The sequence below is a fragment of the Myxocyprinus asiaticus genome, chromosome 45, assembly GCF_019703515.2.
Source record: "Myxocyprinus asiaticus isolate MX2 ecotype Aquarium Trade chromosome 45, UBuf_Myxa_2, whole genome shotgun sequence".
Lineage (NCBI taxonomy): Eukaryota > Metazoa > Chordata > Actinopteri > Cypriniformes > Catostomidae > Myxocyprinus > Myxocyprinus asiaticus.
In genome coordinates this window covers 975547-996973 of record NC_059388.1, presented here as the reverse complement: position 1 = coordinate 996973, position 21427 = coordinate 975547, and the positions used below count along the sequence as shown (strand labels likewise).

General features: G+C 37.5%; 1 protein-coding gene across 1 annotated transcript in view; it reads left to right on the top strand.

Annotated features, from left to right (window-relative positions):
- The first annotated feature begins 272 nt into the window (after positions 1-272).
- LOC127435306 (receptor-type tyrosine-protein phosphatase beta-like) overlaps positions 273-21427 on the top strand; it is a 100734-nt gene continuing 79579 nt past the window's right edge. Inside the window, 3 exon segments of the mRNA XM_051688675.1 lie at positions 273-702; positions 2427-2715; positions 20979-21242. Coding sequence (XP_051544635.1) covers positions 649-702; positions 2427-2715; positions 20979-21242 — 607 coding nt within the window. The 5' untranslated portion in view covers positions 273-648.

Here is a 21427-nt window from a genome sequence, read left to right as displayed (position 1 = left end):
ATCACATTTTCACCCTTGCTGTTAGAGATTGTTTTACACTCCATCTGAAAAACCTCTCTTTGAAAAGTGGGAATCACTTTCATTCAAGTCACTGTCATATTTAATTAAATGCTTAAAGTCAGTGACTAGTAGATAATTTATCTTTTCAACATGTCGTTCTGTAGGAACACTGAGGATACAGGAAGGAAATGGGGCTGGGCTGTATGAGTATTCATGGAGAACATAGTCATTGAAATCTATTGTTCTAGAGAAAGTTCATATTCACTGGCATTTATGACCTAAAAAGGTTCAAGTAGAGCAAGTGTGTTGAAGAAAATAAATTTGCCATCCACCTTATGTGGGAGTCTAGTGTAGTTAAGAGGTTTTAAGGAAAAGACTGTAATTAAACAGCACATAGCATCTCAACTGGACTCCTGAAAACAATGCTTCTGGTGTTTTGATTAAGGATATCCTTTAAAGACGGGACTGTTTTCCTTCACATGTTCCTGATTGTTGCGGCTAATGAGTGAAAGTGAGCGGTTCCCACAGAGGTCCTCTCCTACACACTAGATTTTGTTGAAACCACTCTCTGGATTACATGCTAAGGAATAATGTGTGTCTTTTGAACAGGATTTCTGCATATTAAACACAAAAATCTAATAACCAACAATGCTGAAAAGTAATGCCATTCCTGTAGCTGTTTGGGTAGCATGTGGAATATTGGTAAGTTTTAATTAACATATTAATTTTGAAAACCTGGTTTTATTACTGATGTTAAGGAAACGTTTATATGGGTTAACAAACAGTGACCCCAAAAAGTATTTGCATACAAAATACAAAATGTCTTAGAGCCATTACATTAGATAACAAAATATCAAACAAATGCTGCAAGAGCTTTTCTCAGAACAAACTTTTCTGAGCCATTTTTGCTCAATGACTTTTAATCAGTGGTTGTTTTGTTGATTTTTATTGGATGTATGAAGTTCCCCTCAAGTTCTCAGGGGTTTTCAAACTGGGGTCCAGGGACCCCCAGGGGCCCCACAAGGGGCTGCTAGGGGGTCTGCAGAAAATATCATGAAAATATTTTACATGTATTGAATTTCACATTATGACTGTTTTACTCTGCTTTCTAAAGACTATGTTTTACATTTAACATTTGTCTAATATTGATTAGAAAAAAGAAGCGCTGTCATCTTAATCCAAATTAAAAAACGTCCAGATAATATTTTGATAATTTATTTTGACTTGAGTATCATAACAATATAAAAGCAAATTATTTAATTTTGAAAAAAAACATGTTGTCTTTATAATATCGCATGTATAATTTTCCTTACAATAAATGGGGTCTTTAAACGTAAATATACATAGCAACCTTTTTAATTTAGGAAGGGGGTCCCTTGCAAGAGGATCATCATATTTGGGGGTCCTTTTCAAAAACGTTTGAAAACCCCTGTCCTAGCAAAGTAACCACAGGGGGAGTTCACTAGCAAACTATTTAACTATCAGTATGTTCTATTAATATTTGACAAACACGGTTTTCAAAAACATTTTGTTTTGTAAATGTGAAACTTCTTTTTGTAAAAATGTTTGTTTGAAAACTGTGTTATCTTTAAAGTTAACACACATGATTTGGTAATTTCTTATATAATGCAAAAGACATTATTTTTTGTGTGTTCCAAGTATACAAATAATATTGGAAATGTATTTTTTTATTATATATTTTTTCAACATCAAGATTTTAGGTTAAAATGAATAAGGGAATGTATATATTTCAGGTGCTCTAATTGGTTACTAATAATAATAATACAATTTATTTATTTATTTTACCAATTTTAACCAAAATTTTGCCTTCCCTAGTCACACATGCTAAATAGTGTGACATACTTTTGTAGGTTACTTGTACTTTTAAACATTTGTTTGAGTATTGCATTAATATGAGGTCCCAAAAGCTGCATGAATAATAATCATACAAGAATTAGCAAATTGCTGTTTAAAGTCCTCGCTGGAGGAAAAAACAAAAAAACAAGAAAAAATTATACAAAACATCACTGAAATAGTAATATATATTTAATGGTCATAACAGCAATTGTGATGGTTTTAATGGAAAATATCAGTAAAAAAATCTTTACTGGTAATGTGTAGGCTTCTACTAGTGATATGTTATGTTTAGAGGATACCATTTGGAACAATACATATCTGTGTTGGAAACCAAAACAAACCATTAAATCTTAATGAAATTAATTAATACACTCATAATGGTATTTGTAGTGTAAACAATTAGAATCTATTCTAATGGTCCTGTTGTTGTTTTCAATAGGGATAGTTTTAGATAGAGCATAGCATGTCAGACTACAATACATATCAACTACCCATGTACAATTATTTGCCCAAAAGTGGCTAAAATGGTGTTTTGCCAGCTCGGTGAAAATTGTTTGTATCTTTTTCAGAGTACCATGGTGGTGAATACACAGCAATGTAGCGTCAACATTGTGAAGTCCATTTCTACCACAGAATCTATATTAATCACGCTAGATACTGAAGATGTGAAATGTCAATACACAGTGTATATCAGGGAAAGACACAATGACTCAATAGACTGTCACCAAGACCAGGACAATTCCTCCCATTTTGAATGCAAAGTGGAGAATTTAGATCCCGGAACGGGGTACCATCTGGATATAATATCAATGATGGATGGAAAGCTACAGATGCAAGAGACTGTGTCACTGCCAACTAGTAAGATATTCTTTTTCAAACTATATTGTATTTACTGCACTATTTTCAGGATGATTAAATGTACAATTCCAAAATGGCTTGTGTCCTTTGAGACGTGTTGTATGGGTGGCATACAATGTGTTGTTTGGAATTGTATCGCAGCAGTTTCCTGGTGAAATGAACACTAGAGGCGTTACAACAACAATGACTTTTATTCACTTTCACTCGAACCACGAGTAAAACGGCAGATTATCAGTTTATACACACTTCCCAGATGGCACACATACATCTCTCTTTTAGATCCTTTCATCTGGAAAGCATCAAAATTTAATTAAACATCTGCTAAACATCTTTAAAAAAAATCTGATTTACAAACATTTTAAATCATAAACGTCTCAAAGACATCTGCTATATATCTTATGTACATCCGAGACATACTTATTGACATACGTCTCAAAGACTTATTGCAGATGAGCAAACAACAAAAAAAAAAAATACATCTTCCAGATGTAAACACACAGATCAAATAGATGTCTGGGTGATGTACATGTGCTATCAGGGTTACTTTTCACCCTGTTTCTCACACAGTGCTATCAAATGACTAGTAATGTCATAAAATATAGATACATTGATCGGCACGTTATTTTCTCGATACGTTTTTCAGGCGTTGATAAATTAACATTAGCCAACATTTAAATTAGAAGCCTAATATTTTTTCTTTCTAATTCACTGTCAGTTGGCCTTTAGTTTAAAGTACTCTGGCGTAATAGCGTTGGGAGACCACAAGGGGGTGATATTAAATTTGCTATACTTAATACTGATGGACGCTTCGATGCGGTACTGGTGGCAGTCCAACGTTGTGAATCTAGTCACCATATAAATGAAGTTACAAAGGTTTTTGTACTCCAAGAATTAACAAAGTAAAGGTGATGAGTTTATTATGCAACTTCTCTGTATGTAGCCTTGAATAGGTTTCATGCAGTGTGAAGCATTTACCCATGTTTCCATTGATCATGGTATAAATAACGGGGGGTTTGTACTTGCTTGTTTTGGTTATTGATGAAAGGGGTTACCTCCCCCATCACCCCAGAATCTAAGTCCCTGACAGTAACCAAAGTTTAACCATGTATTTGTGGTGAAACCATAGTATCCACAAAATTAACCATTTTTACTACAGTCATGGTTGCCACGATATTAATATAGTAAAACCATGATTATTTTTCGCGAGGGTGAAACAAATAGGGCGAACACGTTAAACATAAATGTATACTTAATATATACTGATAAACTAGAAAACACTGTATTTTATCTAAATGAATTTAAATACAGTGATAAACATCAGCAATAGACTAAATACTTCACTTCAAAAAAAGAAGGCAAAGTCCCTTTAAGGCTGCGTGGGGCTCAAGTGAATTATTTATGTGAACTAATTCATTTATAACATCTGAAAGAAGCAACTCACTAAAATGAAAAAAATAAATAAAAAATAGTTCTCAACGCTAAATATAAAGAAGAAAATATAGTGAAAATATCTGAGATGCTGTTACGCTATGAAAAATGTAGTGAAGTTAGTAGCATCGCTACTTTTAGTTAACTTCTTCCCAATACTTGTTTGCTTTAAATAACCAGCTATATTTACAAGCTTGTTTGTGCACGATTAAATTGTGCGGTAGCTCAACTGATAGAACGTTGCACTTGTGGTGCAAAGGATTAGAACTAAGTGATCAGTCCAGTTTTTGCCTGACGGACAATAAAATAGGCAAAACGATTTCACAGACTTGAGCCACATCTAGGGACCAGAATGTTAAAAAGACTTGGATGGACTCTTTTGACTTTGGCTATTACGTAACCACGTAGCAACCGTGTGGAAAACCTCATTGCAACTGGCAACAATCTCCCAGAACAATAGCAACAGCATAGCATCAACCTGACAACCTAACACCCCAGCATTGTGGTGGAGAGTTTTGCATGGGCAAGAATCACTCATATTTTCTTCAGATAAAGTAGAATATTGTTGCTTTTGGAATTTGAAGGCTGAAGCGTATGTGTTTAAACTGTGATAAGACAATTTATTCATAATGTTTTCTCACCCTTCCAAAAAATCTAGAGTTCTGGAAAACTAGCTGCAAACTTGCCACAAATTTGCCACTCATAATTTTCACATGCAAATGAGCTTGTAATTCACCGCAAATGTTTGCGAGAAGTTTGCAGCTCTTCACCGGTAGTGGTGAACTTGCAGCAAACCTTTGACAACAATGGACAATTTGCTGCAGAGCTCATTTGCATTTGAAAATAATCAGTGGTGAGTTTGCGGAAAATTTGCCATGAACTCTAGATTTTTGTAAAGGCAATTTGCAAAAGACAGTTAATGAACATCTTAAAGATCCAGTGCATGATTTTTGCACCATTAGCATCAACAAATAGAATTGCAAAAATAAGACTTTTCAAAGCTCCCCCGTCTGCCATCCTTTACAAAAATTGAGAGTTCATGGCAAATTTGCCGCAACCACTGATAATTTTGACATGCAAATGAGCTTTGCGGAAAACTTGCAACAAATTGTCCATTGTTCCCAAAGGTTTGCCGGAGGTTCACCACTACCAGTGAGGAGCTGCAAACATTTGCAATGATAATTTGCGGCAAATTTGAGGCAAGTTTTGGCAAGTTTAGACTTTTTGGAAGGGATTGGATGCCAAAAAGATAGTTACATTGCTTAATAAGCGGACAATAAGCACATTCACATACATGTTCTTACACCGATTATGCTGAATAAGCCGACAACCCTTACAAAAAATCTAAACTAGCTGCAAACTTGCTGAAAATTTGTTGCTCGTTATTTTCACATCCAAATGAGCTTTTAATTCGCTGCAAAATTTGGCAGAAGTTTGCAGCTCTTTGCCGGTAGTGGTGAACCTCCGGCAAACCTTTGGCAACAATGGAGAATTTGCCGCAAGTTTGCTGCAAAGCTCATTTGCATGTGAAAATTATCAGTGCCGAATTTGCGGCAAGTGTGTGGCAAATTTGCCATGAACTCTTGATTTTCATAAGGGAACATGTGTAGTCATATAAGCGTATTAAATGGCGTTCCTTTAACATTGTAAGGTCATAAACGCATAAGAATAAATTGATCAACACGGGTAGATATTTGGCCTTTACACCGATTATGCGTTGCACGTAAACACCTTAAACGTCGTTCTTACCGGCTTATCCAATGTTCGCAAGGGTTGTGTGCATGCCTCTTTACAGTGTAAAGCCAAAAGCAGAGAATAACTCAATTATTTCAAATCTCATGTAAACGCAGATTTCTTGCATTGTCTGATTTTTTTAAATATGCTGATTTTTGGGAGTTATCAGCATATTGGTGTGCATGTAAACAGCCTCAATGTGTCATGTAAATGCCTTAAACGGCTTTCCTTTATCAGTCATAAATGGCTTAAATGATTGGAACACGTACATTTTTGTCAATTACCCTGATTTTGTCTTGCATGTTAACACCTTAACCGGCATTCTTAGCGACTTATGCAATGTGCGCAAGTGTTTTACACATGGCTGTTTACATTTTGACATCAAAAGCAGAGAAAAAACTGATGATTTCAAGTGTATACAAATGTAAAAACTTATACTGTAGATTATATAAATCTAGCCTTATATGTGCTATTCAAGTCCAAGTTCTTGTGTGAATATGAGGAAAGCTTGATCTGTGTTGTTAATGCGGTGTGTGTATGTATATGTCTGGGCTCCACTCCAAAACAGAAGCTTGACTGCAGGTCAGTTCTTCCAGCCCACTCCCTTCCTGCTCATTGTTCTTTTGTTCTAATGTATACAAAGACTTGTTAGCTCTCATTAGAGGGTCAGTCTGATTACAGTGATAACAGTTATATAACATAAAATATTTGTACATTTAAGTCACTGTTCAAAATGTCTGAATCTTTTTATATAACAAAATATGAAAGCCAAACATTAAATTATTAATAAAAATGAAACGTAAAATGTATGTAGGCAAACTTAAACATACATAAAAAAAAAAAAATCTGATTTAGAATAATATTTTGAGATTTATTCATCTTAAAGTATTTACAAATATTAAAATATAAATATATACTAAGGCATACTGACAGACAGAAGCTCTTGATTTCTGTATTCACCTAAAAAACTTTCATTAGAAGAGGTTACCTGAATGTGATCTTCAACCTCAAATGTTTCTCGTCCAGTTATCTCACAATACCATATGGAGAACATTCTTAAAACAGCAAAGGGCAAAGTGATTGTGTTTGCAAATACAGATTTTTAGACATTCTGCCATCCACACCTTTCCTTTTCTCATGGATTGCATAGCTCTGGCATATTAGAAAGATTTATATATATATATATATATATATATATATATATATATATATATATATATATAATTTTATTCTTCAGTTAGGGAAACTTTATGTCACCCAGTATGATTTTAAAGAAAAAAATTTTAGTTAAGAAAAATATATAGTCTAATAACTTTTCCATTTTTCATTTTCAATAAATTTGGTATTTATTGTATGTAACAATTGTAATTTTAAATATTAAAGAACACTGCTGTCATTACCACCAAGGCAAGCATCTTAGAGAAAAACAGACAATTTTTTTTTTAAAGGTAACTTTGAGAAACTTCAATAGAGCTGTGTCATGTAAATGTGTCTCTTTAGAAATGCTTTGTAAACCATAGTTACATTAATGCTATACAGTAGAAAATTTCCAAATGTCTCTTCCAAAGTGACTAGAAAACATGGCCCCCAGACCGCTCTAGACAAAAAATTTAAACAACAAAAATAAAATAAAATATAAAATAAAATGTGCTTTGTCAGTTTTATTTGTGTTCCACAAGTTTAAGATGGGAGAGTGTCCTCCAATGTTCACTGCGTCACTAGTGTTCAGAGTGATCTCACTAACTTTACATACAGTGTTGGGTTACTTTTAAAAGTAAATTGTTAGAATATTGCATTACTCCTTAAAAATAACTTAATTAAAAAGTTACTTTTTATGGGAAGCATTACGTTACTTTTGCGTTATTTTTGCTTTACTTTTTTTCTCACCGCCACTCTCTCTTCTGCTATGCTATGCATTCCGTACAAATAAGCCATGCATTGCATACAAGAGACATTACAGGTCATGCTAGATACTGTACAACAATCTTGTCAAAACAACATACTAAACAAACACATATTTAGAGTATACAATGAGTCAGTCTTCACATCATATTTATATAATATAGACTCAATAACAGGAATATGCATGATTTGTTTTTCCATCAACATGGCAGCCAACATGAATAATGAAGAATAACTACTGTCTTACCAAATGCATCAAAGTTCAACATCTGAACCTGCATCAAATGTCATCATATGCGGTGCCCATCAACAATGCCAGAGTCAACTTGAGATGTTTTTCAGAAGTCAGGATAGAATTCAGTGGGGAACACCAAACTAACATGTTCAAGGAATAAGTCTGATGAATAAATGAATATTTTTCACTTAAGTCATCTCAGTGCAGGCTTATTTTGAGTTGATCCACGGTGTGTAGTACTGCGTACAGCCTACTGCATATGCAGATGTTGATACAACTTGAATGGAATAATTTTTAATGCTACCAAAATGTCATAAAAACAGTATGTTTCACAAATCACATTACTTGTTTATTATAAAACAAACTGTTGAATATTTAAAAAAATTAAGACATTTTGTTTGTGTACACAAACCACGTGGTACACTGCTCGCAGCCGCTGATCCAGAGTCAAGTCATTATTTGTATAGCGCTTTTCACACATCGTTTCAAAGCAGCTTTACAGGAAATCATGCATTAACAAAAAATCAACCTGTAATATCTATAAAGTCTTATATAAAGATCATTGTGTAGTTTTATTAAATATGATTGTAAATTGTGTATAGAAATTAAAATATTAAATAATAGTTGTATTTAGAACCCCTGTGAGCAAGCTGAAGGCGACTGTGGCAAGGAACACAAAACTGTATAATATGTTGGTTAATGGAGAAAAATAACCTTGGGAGAAACCAGACTCACTGTGGGACCCAGTTCCCCTCTGGCTAAACAACATGAATATAATGCCAATATTAGTATGTGCAGTGCAAGTCATGGTTGCTAGGGTGGTAGTCATGTTGTGTTAACCTCCTCGTGGTCACCATAATATGGTTCTCGCTCTCGGTGGGGCGCGTGGGGAGTCGTGCGTGGATGCTGTGGAGAATTGCCATGAAGCCTCCACATGCGCAAGGTCTCCGCAGTAACACACTCAACAAGCCACATGATAAGATGCACGGATTGATGGTCTCAGACAGAGAGGCAACTGAGAATCGTCCTCTGCCACCCGGATTGAGGTGAGTCACTATGCCACCACGAGTGCACTGGGAATTGGGCATTCCATATTGGGGAGAAAAGGGGAGAAAAACAAAACAAAAAACAAGCCAGAGTTTTGTGATCGTAATGAACGTGACGGAATATAGCATGTCAGAAGGTCACTTAAGTACTGTGGAGCAACAGTAGACAAGTACAAAATTTAACAGGTAGCCAATGTAACAACGATAGAATGGGGCTAATATGGTCATATTTCTTGATTCTAGTCAGCACTCTGGCAGCTGCATTTTGAACCATTTGAAGTTTATTTACTGAACTTGTTGGACATCCTCCCAGTAATGCATTACAATAATCTAGTCTTGAGGTCATGAACACATGAATTAGTTTTTCGGCATCAGCAACAGAGAGAATGTGTTGTAATTTAGCAATATTTCTAAGGTGGAAGAATGCTGTTCTACAAACATTGGAAATTTGATTTTCAAAGGACAGATTGGTATCAGATATAACACCTAAGTTCTTTGCTGTAGAATATGACGTAACAGTACATCCATTGAGAGTCAAATTATATTTTAGCTGCTTATTTTTAGAAGTTTTTGGTCCAATCATTAGTATCTATGATTTGTCGGAATTGAGTAGAAGGAAATTTCTGACCATCCAATCTTTTTTATTTCCCCCCTTTTTCTCCCCAATTTGGAATGCCCAATTCCCAATGCGCTCTGTCCTCGTGGTGGCGTAGTGACTCGCCTCAATCCGGGTGGTGGAGGACGAATCTCAGTTGCCTCCGCTTCTGAGACTGTCAATCTGCGCATCTTATCACGTGGCTTGTTGAGCGCATTACCGCGAAGACATTGTGGAGTCGCATGTGGAGGCTTCACGCTATTCTCTGCGGCATCCACGCACAACTCACCACGTGCCCCACCAAGAGCGAACCAAATTATAGCCACCACGAGGAGGTTACCCCATGTGACTCTACCCTCCCTAGCAACTGGGCCAATTTGGTTGCTTAGGAGACCTGGCTGGATTCACTCACGACTCCAGGGGTGGTAGTCAGCGTCTTTACTCACTGAGCTACACCAGCCATCCAATCTTTGATTTTATTGATACACTCAATAAAATTTGGAGAATTATGAATTTTCATTGGGTTTAGAAGAAATATAAAGTTGGGTATTGTTGGCATAACAGTGGAAACTTATTCCATGATTCCTGATAATATCTCCCAGGGGAAGCATGTATAAGGAGAAAAGCAGAGGTCCTAAAACTGATCCCTGTGGCACTCCATACTTAACTTTTGTTTGATTTGACAATTCCTTGTTTAGACATACAAAGTGGTAGCAGTCTGCTAAATAGGACCTAAGCCATGCTAATGCAAGTCCACTAATGCCAACATAATTCTCCAGCTTATTCAAGAGAATGTCGTGATCTATCGTGTGGAAGGCAGCACTAAGATCTAAAAGCACTATAAGATAATGCAGCCATGATCAGATGATAAGAGCAAGTCATTTGTAACTCTGATAAGTGCAATCTCTGTACTGTGATGGGGCCTAAATCCTGAATGAATTTCTTCATATATTCCTTTTCTCTGTAGAATTGAACATAGTTGGGAGGACACTACCTTTTCTAGTATTTTCGACATAAATGGTAGATTTGAAATCGGTCTGCAATTAGCCAATTCTCTAGGATCAAGCTGTGGCCTCTTAATACATGGTTCGATAACTGCCATTTTAAAGTTTCTTGGGACATGTCCTAACGATAGCGAGGAGTTAATAATATTAAGAAAAGGTTCTGAGATTACTGGGAATACCTCTTTAAGAGCTTAGTTGGTATTGGATCTAACATACATGTTGTGGCTTTTGATTTTTTGATAAATTTTGTTAGCTCTTCATGAACTATGACAGCGAAGGATTGAAGTAAAATTATGCGACACTGTTTTCTGAGGTGCTGTGACAGTTGATTGTATAGTTCCAATTTTATTTCTGATTATTTACATTTTATCAGTAAAGAAATTTATGAAGTCATTATTATTGTGCTGTGACGGAATATCTGGTTCAGTCGATGCTTTATTCCTAACCAATTTAGCCACAGTACTGAAAAAACACCTAGGATTGAAGTGGTTATTTTCTATGAGTTTTCTCAAATATGCTGACCTGTTAGCATATAGTGCCTGTCTGTAGATACAGACACTCTCCTTCCATGCACCGCGAAATACCTCTAATTTTTTATTCTTCCTCTTGCGCTCCATTTTCCGAGCTGCTCTTTTGAGAGCATGAGTGAGATCATTGTTCTATGGTATGAGGCTTTTTTCTTTCATTTTCATTAATCGAAGGGGAGAGACACTATCAAGAGTGCTAGAGAAGACTGTATTTATATTTTCTGTTATTACGTCAAGTTCTTCTAGACTTTTTGGCTTACTGAGTATGTGAGACAATTCTGGAAGATTAATAGTGAAGCTATCTTTAGTGGTCAAAAGAATAGTTCTACCTGAATGATAGCGTGGTGTAGATTGAGTGACATTAGCTGATCACAACAAAAAGAGATGAGGTAATGATCTGAGTGTAACGTCTCAGCTCACAGACCATTCATCAAACCACCAGAGGGAGCTATCTCCAGAATACTAAAACATTATGAACTACATCTCCCAGAATCCTTGCTTCAGCCATCTTCCATACACCTGTTTCAAGTTTACTCATTTACTCATGTGTATTTAAGCTCCGTTAACGCTCAGACTTATTGCGAAGTATTTCCATTTCTATCCTGCCTTACTAAGCATTTTCCATGTCACTGTTTGCTTTTCATGTACCGACCTTGCCTGTCGATTTATGAGTGTGGATTACTGTTTTGGATTTGTTTAACTTTGATTGCTGTTTCCTTGTTTACGACCTCTGCCTGGACTTTGATTACGCCTTTTGATTACTGTTTGAATTATCTGCCTGAAACTGTTGTTTTATATAATAAACACTCGCACATGGATTCTACTCCTCCGTCTGCTTCAAGTTTGTTACATTGAGATGTCATCACTCTGCGGTAGAAGTTCTATAGTATCAACATCAACTCCATATGACAGAATTAAATCTAGCGTATGATTATGGTGATGAGTTGGTCCTGTCACATTTTGTCTGACTCCAAGAGAGTTGAGAATATCGATAAATGCTAATCCCAATGTGTCATTTTCATTATCTGTGTGAATGCTGAAATCACCAACAATTAAAGCTCTATCTACATTAACTACTAGAACTGATAGAAAATGTGCAAATTCACCAAAGAAACCAGAGTAAGGCCTGGGTGATCTATATACTGTGGCAAGGGCAAAAGATGACAGAGATTTTTTATTTATATCTGACAGTGTCATATTAAGCATTATTAGTTCAAAAGACTTAAACTTATACCCTGTCCTCTGAGTAACACCAAAAACTTCACTGTAAATTTTAGCAAAACCTCCTCCTTGACCCTTCAGATGAGGCTTATGTTTATAACAATAACCTGGGGGAGTAGATTCATTTAAACTAATATATTCATCCGGTTTAAGCCAGGTTTCAGTCAAACAGAGCACATCCAAACTATGATCTGTAATAATTTAATTTACAATTAGTGCTTTGGTAGAAAGAGATCTAATGTTTAGTAGCCCTACCTTTATATGATGTTTATCTTAATTTTTTTGTTTGTTTGTTTTTTTCAAGTTTGACCTTAATCACATTTTTTTCTAAATGATTTAGTGAGAGTTTTGTGTTTGATAGTTAAGGGAACAGACACAGTCTCTATGTGATATCTAGGTGATACAGTCTCCATGTGTAGTTTATGTGATACAGTCTATTGTAGTTTATGTGACCCATGTGACGTCTCAAGGCAGATAGCAGATGTTCGGATTTACCAGTTTGTCTGCTTCCTGACTTATGCCCCAATTAGTCAAATACTATCATTATTAAGACTATGAGCTAATTTACTAGAGAGGAGAGTGGCACCTTCCCTGGAGGGATGGAGCAGGTCTACCCCAAAAACTCTTCCAAATGTCTATAAATCCTATGCTATTCTTCAGACACCACTCAGACATCCAGCCATTCAGTGACACTAATCTACTATAAACCTCATCACCACGACAAACAGGGAGGGGGCCAGAGCATATTACAGTGTCTGATATCATTTTTGCAAGTTCACACACCTCTTTAACATTATCTCTAGTGATCTCTGACTGGCGAAGCCAGACATCATTAGTGCCGACATGAATAGCAATTTTAGAAAATCTACATTTAGCATTAGACAGCATTTGTAAATTTGATCTGATGTCAGACGCTCTGGCACCCGAAATGCATTTAACAATAGTGGCTGGAGTCTCTATTTCCACGTTCCTTACAATAGAATCACCAATAACAAGGGCTCTTTCAACATGATTCTCAGTGGGTGCATCACTGAGTGGGGAAAATCGAAACCCTATTGAAACCCTAACAGGAATGGGAGAGAGTTGTCGCTTTGCTGAGCGAGTATGCCGCTGAGACGTCACCCAATCGCCCTGCTGCGGGAGCTCTAAAGCCAGAACCAATGTGTGTGTGTTGCTCGCTGTACTACCAGCATCCAAAACAGTATCTACTGGCTTCTCTTTCTTACTGACCTCCACTAGCGTTCGGATGCGTGTCTCTAACTCATTAATCATCTCCATCAGCTTGTCTAATTCCTTACATTTATCACATGTAAACACCTCACTGCTGATGGTAGAAGCTATAGTAAACATGGCATGCAATGCAGGAAGCAATAACATGAGTAGATGCAATGACTTACCACAATTGTTTGTTGTTGTTGTTCTTGAGCGGCGAGGGTTTGAGATTGATGTGGTTCCTAATCAGCAGATGTTTGAGATTGATGCAATAATCCATGTAAAACACAGTGGAGAAAATGAATGCATGCAGTCGAGAATGCGAGAAAAAAATAAATAAAAAATGAGAGAAACGGGTGCTTGTGGTATAATACACACAGATGAAACAGTAGAAAAGCATAAAAATCCGAAGTACGCGTTAAAATGGCAAAGGATAAAATGATGAACGTATAAGAATAAGAATAAGCAATGCTAGGGGCCTGGGTGGCTCAGCGAATATTGACGCTGATTACCACCCCTGGAGTCATGAGTTCGAATCCAGGGCATGCTGAGTGACTCCGGCCAGGTCTCCTAAGCAACCAAATTGGCCCGGTTGCTAGGGAGGGTAAAGTCACATGGGGTAACCTCCTTGTGGTCGCTATAATGTGTGGTTATCGCTCTCGGTGGGGCGCATGGTGAGTTGTGCATGGATGACTCGGAGAATAGTTTGAAGCCTCCACACATGCTACATCTCCGCAGTAACACGCTCAACAAGCCACATGATTGACAGTCTTAGACATGGAGGCAACTGACATCCTCTGCCACCCAGATTGAGGCGAGTCACTATACCACCATGAGGACTTAGAGCGCATTGAGAATAGGGCATTCAAAATTGGGGAGAAAAGGGGAGAAAAAAAAAAGAAAAAAAAAGAATAAGCAATGCTTATATGCTAATAAAATTTCCAAAATGCAAAACAATTAATAAATTAATTATATGCTTGCTTGCTTGAGGTGGATACCTTTTTATAAGTTAAGAAGATGTGTACATAAACTACGATGGAAACACATGTACTGGATATATTCCTATAGAATGTATACAGGAATATAGATACGTATAAATAAGTCATGTGACCAATTTTCAGAGAAGTGACTTCTTCTTTGATGAACATTTTATCAAATTCTGAATTCAAACTCATTCTGATATTTTTTTATTCCATAGCATGCTCTTCTCTGGATTTATTTAAAGATTTTTTTCCCTTTGTCTTTTTTTATGATTAACATTTTTACTAACACACAGAAAAACAAAACATAAATACACAAAGTCAACTTTTAACACCCACTACCACCCCTCCTCCTCCTCCTCCACCCCATCCCCAACCCCACCCAGAACCTCAACTATTCCACCCAAGAACCCTCCAAGAACGCTAAATATCCACCCCATTTTCCAACAAACAAATCAAGATTCCCTAATCTTCTATAAGACCCCTCCTCTAAGGCTGCCACTCTCCCAATCTCCGAGCACCACTCCTGAAACGGGGGTGCTCCAACCAACTTCCAACCCCTAAAAATCACCTGTCTGGCGACCATAACACAGGTTAGGACCCAATCCTCCACATGTTTATTCTCCACATTGATTACCGCCCCATCTCCCAAAATACAGAGTCTGGGGCAAAACGAAACCCGAGTGCCCAAGATGTCACATACAAAATTCTGAACCCTCAACCAAAACCCTTGGATCTTAACGCACCCCCAAAAAACATGGGTTGTGTCTCCATCCTTGCCATCGCCAGCAGGTAGGTGTGTCTTTAAGACCAAGTCTATACAATCTAGAGGGGGTCCAATAGAATCTATTTAAAATCTTGAAATGCATAAGGCGAACCCTTGCATCTCTAGATACAGACTAGACATTTTTTAGAATCCTAGCCCACACTCCCTCCTCCAATACCAAGTTTAAATCTTTCTCCCATAATCTCTTGAGAGAAGTTAGAGCTCTGTCTCCCAGACTCTGAATTAACAGGGAGTAATACACTGATGCCTCATGACCTTTTCCAAAAGCAGTAATCACCTCTCCCAGAGTATCTGCCGCTTTAGGGGGGTGTATGCTACTCCCAAATACAAAACAAAGCAGGTGGCCCAGCTGTAAATACCTATAGAACTGAGATCTGGGATCAATTTTGAACCAAATTTTCAAATGATCTCAACACTCCACTCTCATATTGGTCACCAAGTGTAGCAACCCCCCTCACAATCCACTCTGACCAGCAGAAAGGGGACTTATAAATACATCATTTTGGGTTCAGCCATATGCTTGAGGCAACATTAAAATAAATGTTTGAATTAAACACTCTGGACACTTTTGTCCATACCGAGTGCAAATGTGAGATAACGGGGTGTAACTTAACTTCTCAGATTAGTTTGATAGAAAGGCTTTGCAATGGCGAAATAGGGGCAAGAACTTCCTGTTCAATACAAAACCAGGGAGGGGCTCTCTCAGGTGGAAGCGACCAGTGAGCCAAATGTCTGAGACCGAATGCATAATAATAAATCAAAATCTTGGGAAGGCATAGCCCAGCTTTGTCAATCGGTCTATGTAACTTGTTAAAATGTAATCTAGGACGCTTACCATTCCAAATGAAGGACTTCACTATGCTATCAAATTGCTTAAAGTACGAGAGGGGGACATCTATAGGGAGAGATTGTAACAGGTAGTTACATTTTGGAATACAATTCATTTTAATAACATTAACCTTCCCAATCATAGATAAATGTAATGAAGCCCACCTGCCCACATTGCTCTAGAACCTTTTTATTAAGGGATCAAAATTAACTAACTAAATCAGACAAATTTGCCGGGAATAAAATTCCCAAATATTTAGTGCCCTGTTTGGGCCACTGGAAGGCACCCGGCTGGAAAGCCGTTACTGGGCAGTACGCTGTCAGAGCCAGAGCTTCACATTTAGACCAATTACCTCTGTAACCTGAGAACTTAGAAAAGAAATTAATAATTCTGTGGAGGCAAGGCATAGATCTAGTGTGGTTGGAGACGAATAATAAAATATAATCTGCATAGAGCAAAAGCTTATGCGCCACACCTCCTGCCATCACCCCTGGAAAATCATCCTCCTTTCTTGACAGTTGACAGAACAATAATGGGGAAAGAGGGCAACCCTGCCGGGTGCCCCTATCCAAAGTAAAATAATCTGAAATTAATCCATTTGTTTGTACCGCCGCTACCGGGTGTCTATAAAGTAACTTAATCCATCCAATAAAGGTATTCCTGAACCCGTATACTTCCAAAATCTTAAAAAGATAATCCCATTCTACCATATCAAATGCCTTTTCGGCATCAAGTGAGATGGCAGCGACCGGAGTCTGATGATTCGCCACTGACCACATTATATTGATGAAACGCCTAATGTTATCAGAAGAGATGAGGCCCTGAATAAACCACACCTGATCTAAATGTATAGGAGATGTCATAACTTTACTTAATCGGTTAGCCAAAATGTTTTACAATATTTTAATGTCTAGCTGGATCAGGGAAATTGGGCGATAACTCTTACACTCATTTGGATCTTTGTCTTTTTTAAGAATCAGACTGATCCGGGCTTGTGTCATGGTTGGCAGAAGCTTTCAATTCTTTAATGATTCTATATAAACTTCTAACAAAAGTGGAGCCAGTTCTGTAGCATAAGATCCAAAAAATTCAGCGGCAAAGCTGTCTGGCCAGAAGCCTTGCCTTTAGGCAAGGCCTTAATTACCTCATCAAGCTCCAAGGTTATCTCAGAATCAAGAGAATGTTTTTTGTCAGTTTAGGGAGTTCTAATGGTTCCACAAAATCTCTAATATCTTCGTCAGTAGATGAAGACATGGAATTATAGAGATCAATATAGAATTCTTTAAAAGCATTATTAATATCAAAGGTCGAGGTAAACATTTCACCACCAGCAGATTTCACTGAGGGAATGGTAGAAAAAGACTCTCTCTGCTTTATATACAGTTGTGCTCAAAAGTTTGCATACCCTGGCATAAATTGTGAAATTTTGGCATTGATTTGGAAAATAGGACTGATCATGCAAAAAACTGTCTTTTATTTAAGGACAGTGATCATATGAAGCCATTTATTATCACATAGTTGTTTGGCTCCTTTTTAAATCATAATGGTAACAGAAATCACCCAAATGGCCCTGATCAAAAGTTTAAATACCCTTGAATGTTTGGCCTTGTTACAGACACACAAGGTGACACACACAGGTTTAAATGGCAATTAAAGGTTAATTTCCCACACCTGTGGCTTTTTAAATTGCAATTAGTGTCTGTGTATAAATAGTCAATGAGTTTGTTAGCTCTCATGTGGATGCACTGAGTAGGCTAGATACTGAGCCATGGGGAGCAGAAAAGAACTGTCAAAAGACCTGTGTAACAAGGTAATGGAACTTTATAAAGATGGAAAAGGATATAAAAAGATATCCAAAGCCTTGAAAATGCCAGTCAGTACTGTTCAATCACTTATTAAGAAGTGGAAAATTCTGGGATCTCTTGATACCAAGCCAAGGTCAGGTAGACCAAGAAAGATTTCAGCCACAACTGCCAGAAGAATTGTTCAGGATACAAAGAAAAACCCACAGGTAACCTCAGGAGAAATACAGGCTGCTCTGGAAAAAGATGGTGTGGTTGTTTTAAGGAGCACAATACGACGATACTTGAACAAAAATGAGCTGCATGGTCGAGTTGCCAGAAAGAAGCCAATGAAGCCATATGTGGCAACACCTCTAAACTCACCAGGGCGTGATCTGAGACTAAAATGTTTCCAATTGAGTAATCAACAACAGATGAAATGAGGGACTTAGATACCAAAAAAATTATATATTCTATTCTAGAATAAATGTTTAAATCTTATGGACTGATGAAAAAAAATGTATAGTCCCTACAAGATGGGTTCAGAAGTCTCCAAATATCTGTAAGACCAAGATTTTTACACATCCTGTGAAGCGTCAATGTTACTCTAGGGGGCTTACACACTTTTGCTTCACTATGATCAAGGACTGAGTCCATCAAAAGATTAAAGTCTCCTCCCAATATTACATCATGAGGGGTGCCAGCGGCTTGCAGCATCCCTTCTAGTTTAATAAAAACACCCTGATCATCAGCGTTAGGTTTGTAAATATTAGCCAAAATCAACCTTTGTCCTTGAATTTCTACTAAAACAATAATGGCTCTTCCTAATTTATCTTTAATCTGTTTGAGATATTTGAATTGTAGATGTTTACTTGCTCTTCCTTGAGCCAGCACTAAAGAAAACATGTCCACCCCATATCTTCACAAATTTTTCAGCTTCCTGTGGGGAAAGATGTGTTTCTTGAAGAAACACTATATCATATATCTTACATTTAAGAAAAAAATAACGTTCCTTCTTTTTATGTTGTGCCCCAACCCATTCACATTCCACATGGAGAGAGATCATCCACTCATATTAACATCTGACATTTTGACAACTTTGCCGTCATATTGCTCAAGTCTCTATACAAGTTCCATACAAATTTTGTGTGACCGATTTACATAACAGAAAATAATCTATAAAACAAACTCCAGCCAGTAGGTAGAATAAACACAAAGAACGTGTAGATTCATTCACAAAATTGTATCGAAGGTGTGTTCCTCCACAAAAAATAAAAACTCCAGCTGCTAACTCAAAAAAAAAAAAAAAAGGAAAAATCCATTCAGTTTCCTCAGACAGGCAAATTAATGTTCAGTGAGCCGGCTGTTCATGAGTGCAGCAGATGCCCTAATCATTCCAATGTCCTGCCAAAAATACTCCACGAAAAAAACTCCAGCCAATAGGAGGCATAAGAACAAAGAATGAGCAGATTCATCTACAAACTGTCCCGAAGGAGTGTTATTCCACAAAACAAACTCCAGCCACTAGGCGGGACCAGCAGAAAAATAAACAAAAAAGGCGACCAGCTTACTCAGATGGTCAAGAGTATGTTCAGCAAGTCAAGTTCAATCAGGGGCCACATGAGAAACACACCATGACTTTCTCAGTCCATTGATTTTATGGAAGACATCACTTGTTGTGGGCATGTAAATATTTTGTGGCCATCCTTAGTATCTATTCTCAATTTGGCCGGGAACTTCAGTGTAAAAATGACCTTCTGTTGATGCAAACGTTTCTTGAAGGAGTGTTACTCCACAAAACAAACTCCAGCCGCTATGGCGGAACCAACACAAAATGAAACAAAAAGGCGCCCAGCTTCCTCAGACAGTCAAGAGTATGTTCAGCGAGTCAGTTCACTTGGAGACCATATGAAATCACCAAATGGTTTACTCACCCATTGTTTCTATGAAGGACTATGCTTGCTGTGAGCATGTAAATATTTTGTGGCCATCCTTAGTATCTATTCTCAGTTTGGCCGGGAACATCAGTGCAAAAACGATCTTCCGTTGATGTAAGAGTTTCTTGCATTCCTTGAATCGATCACGTTTCTCTCTTGTCGAATTCGCAAAGTCTGGGAAAAAGAAAATGTTGTGATTCTTCCAAGAAAGATTTCCTTTGCTCCTTGCCTTGCGCAACACGAGATCTTAATCAAATGATTTCAGAAATTTGGCCAGAATTGATCGGGGCCTGTCTCCCTCAGCTTATCTCCAAGCCAGGACTCTGTGAGCTCGCTCGATTTCCAACTTGTGGCACGTTATGTCGAGCAGACTCGGAAAGAGCTCATCTACGAATTTCACCATATCTCTGCCTTCTTCATGCTCAGGAATTCCAACAATTTGGACGTTGTTTTGCCGGTTGCGGTTCTCCAAATCCTCCAGTTTTTTCAAAATGCGTTGCAAATCTACTTTAGTCACTAGCGGATTAGCAGCTAATTCCCTCTCCGATGACTCCAGATAATCTGTCTCTCGACATCCCCGATTCTTGTAACCAACAAATTTAGTTTCCATCGCAGTAATCGATCGGCGTATTACAGCAAGATCCTCTAAGTTGGCAACAACTTTTGGCAGCATCACAGACATGTTGGACAGTTGACACTGAATTTCTCCCGCCACACCGTCCAAACCGAGTCCCTGGTCTGCAGGCCTATCTGAGGTATCAGCTTGAGCACGTAAGTGTCTTTTAATATCTCCAGAGCCCGAGGATTTTGAATTCTTTGCCATGTTGACTTCAAAGAACGGTTATGTAGCAGGGTGTATCAAATCTCACCGGTTTATGACATAAAAAATAATAAAAAACTAGCAAAGTGCGCAGAAATCACCGTTTTCACGTCCGCTCCTCACTTGGCGTCACGTGACTCTCTCTATTTTTCTTTGTTTAAATGTCAAGATTATGTTATACATTATATGATATTAGCTCTAACTGTTGATATTGTATTTCTATAGGACCATCAGCGGTGGAAAATCTCAGAATTTCTGGAGATTCAAACAGCTTGGAGGTTTCATGGCAGTCTGGCCCAGGACGAACAGAGCAATGTTGGATTGTGCTCATAGACAGCAGGTACACGGGTTCAACCTGGAATGACACGGTTGCAAGCACAGCCACCTCGCATGTAATAACAGGGTTGACATCTGGACGCCTCTACAATGTCACTGTCATAACAGTGGTGGCAGGGCTACAAAATTCAACATCTGGACAAGCACAAACAGGTATTTTGGATTTGATATTCAGAAAAAAACTGTATTAATTTGACAAGACAGAATTCTTTTTTATACTTATTCTGTCTCAATACATTTTCTAAATCATGGCACAAATCCTGTGTTTTTTGTTGTGAAATTGATTAAATATTAGATAAAATTATTATCTAGCAGAAAATTAGCCTAGCAGAAAAATA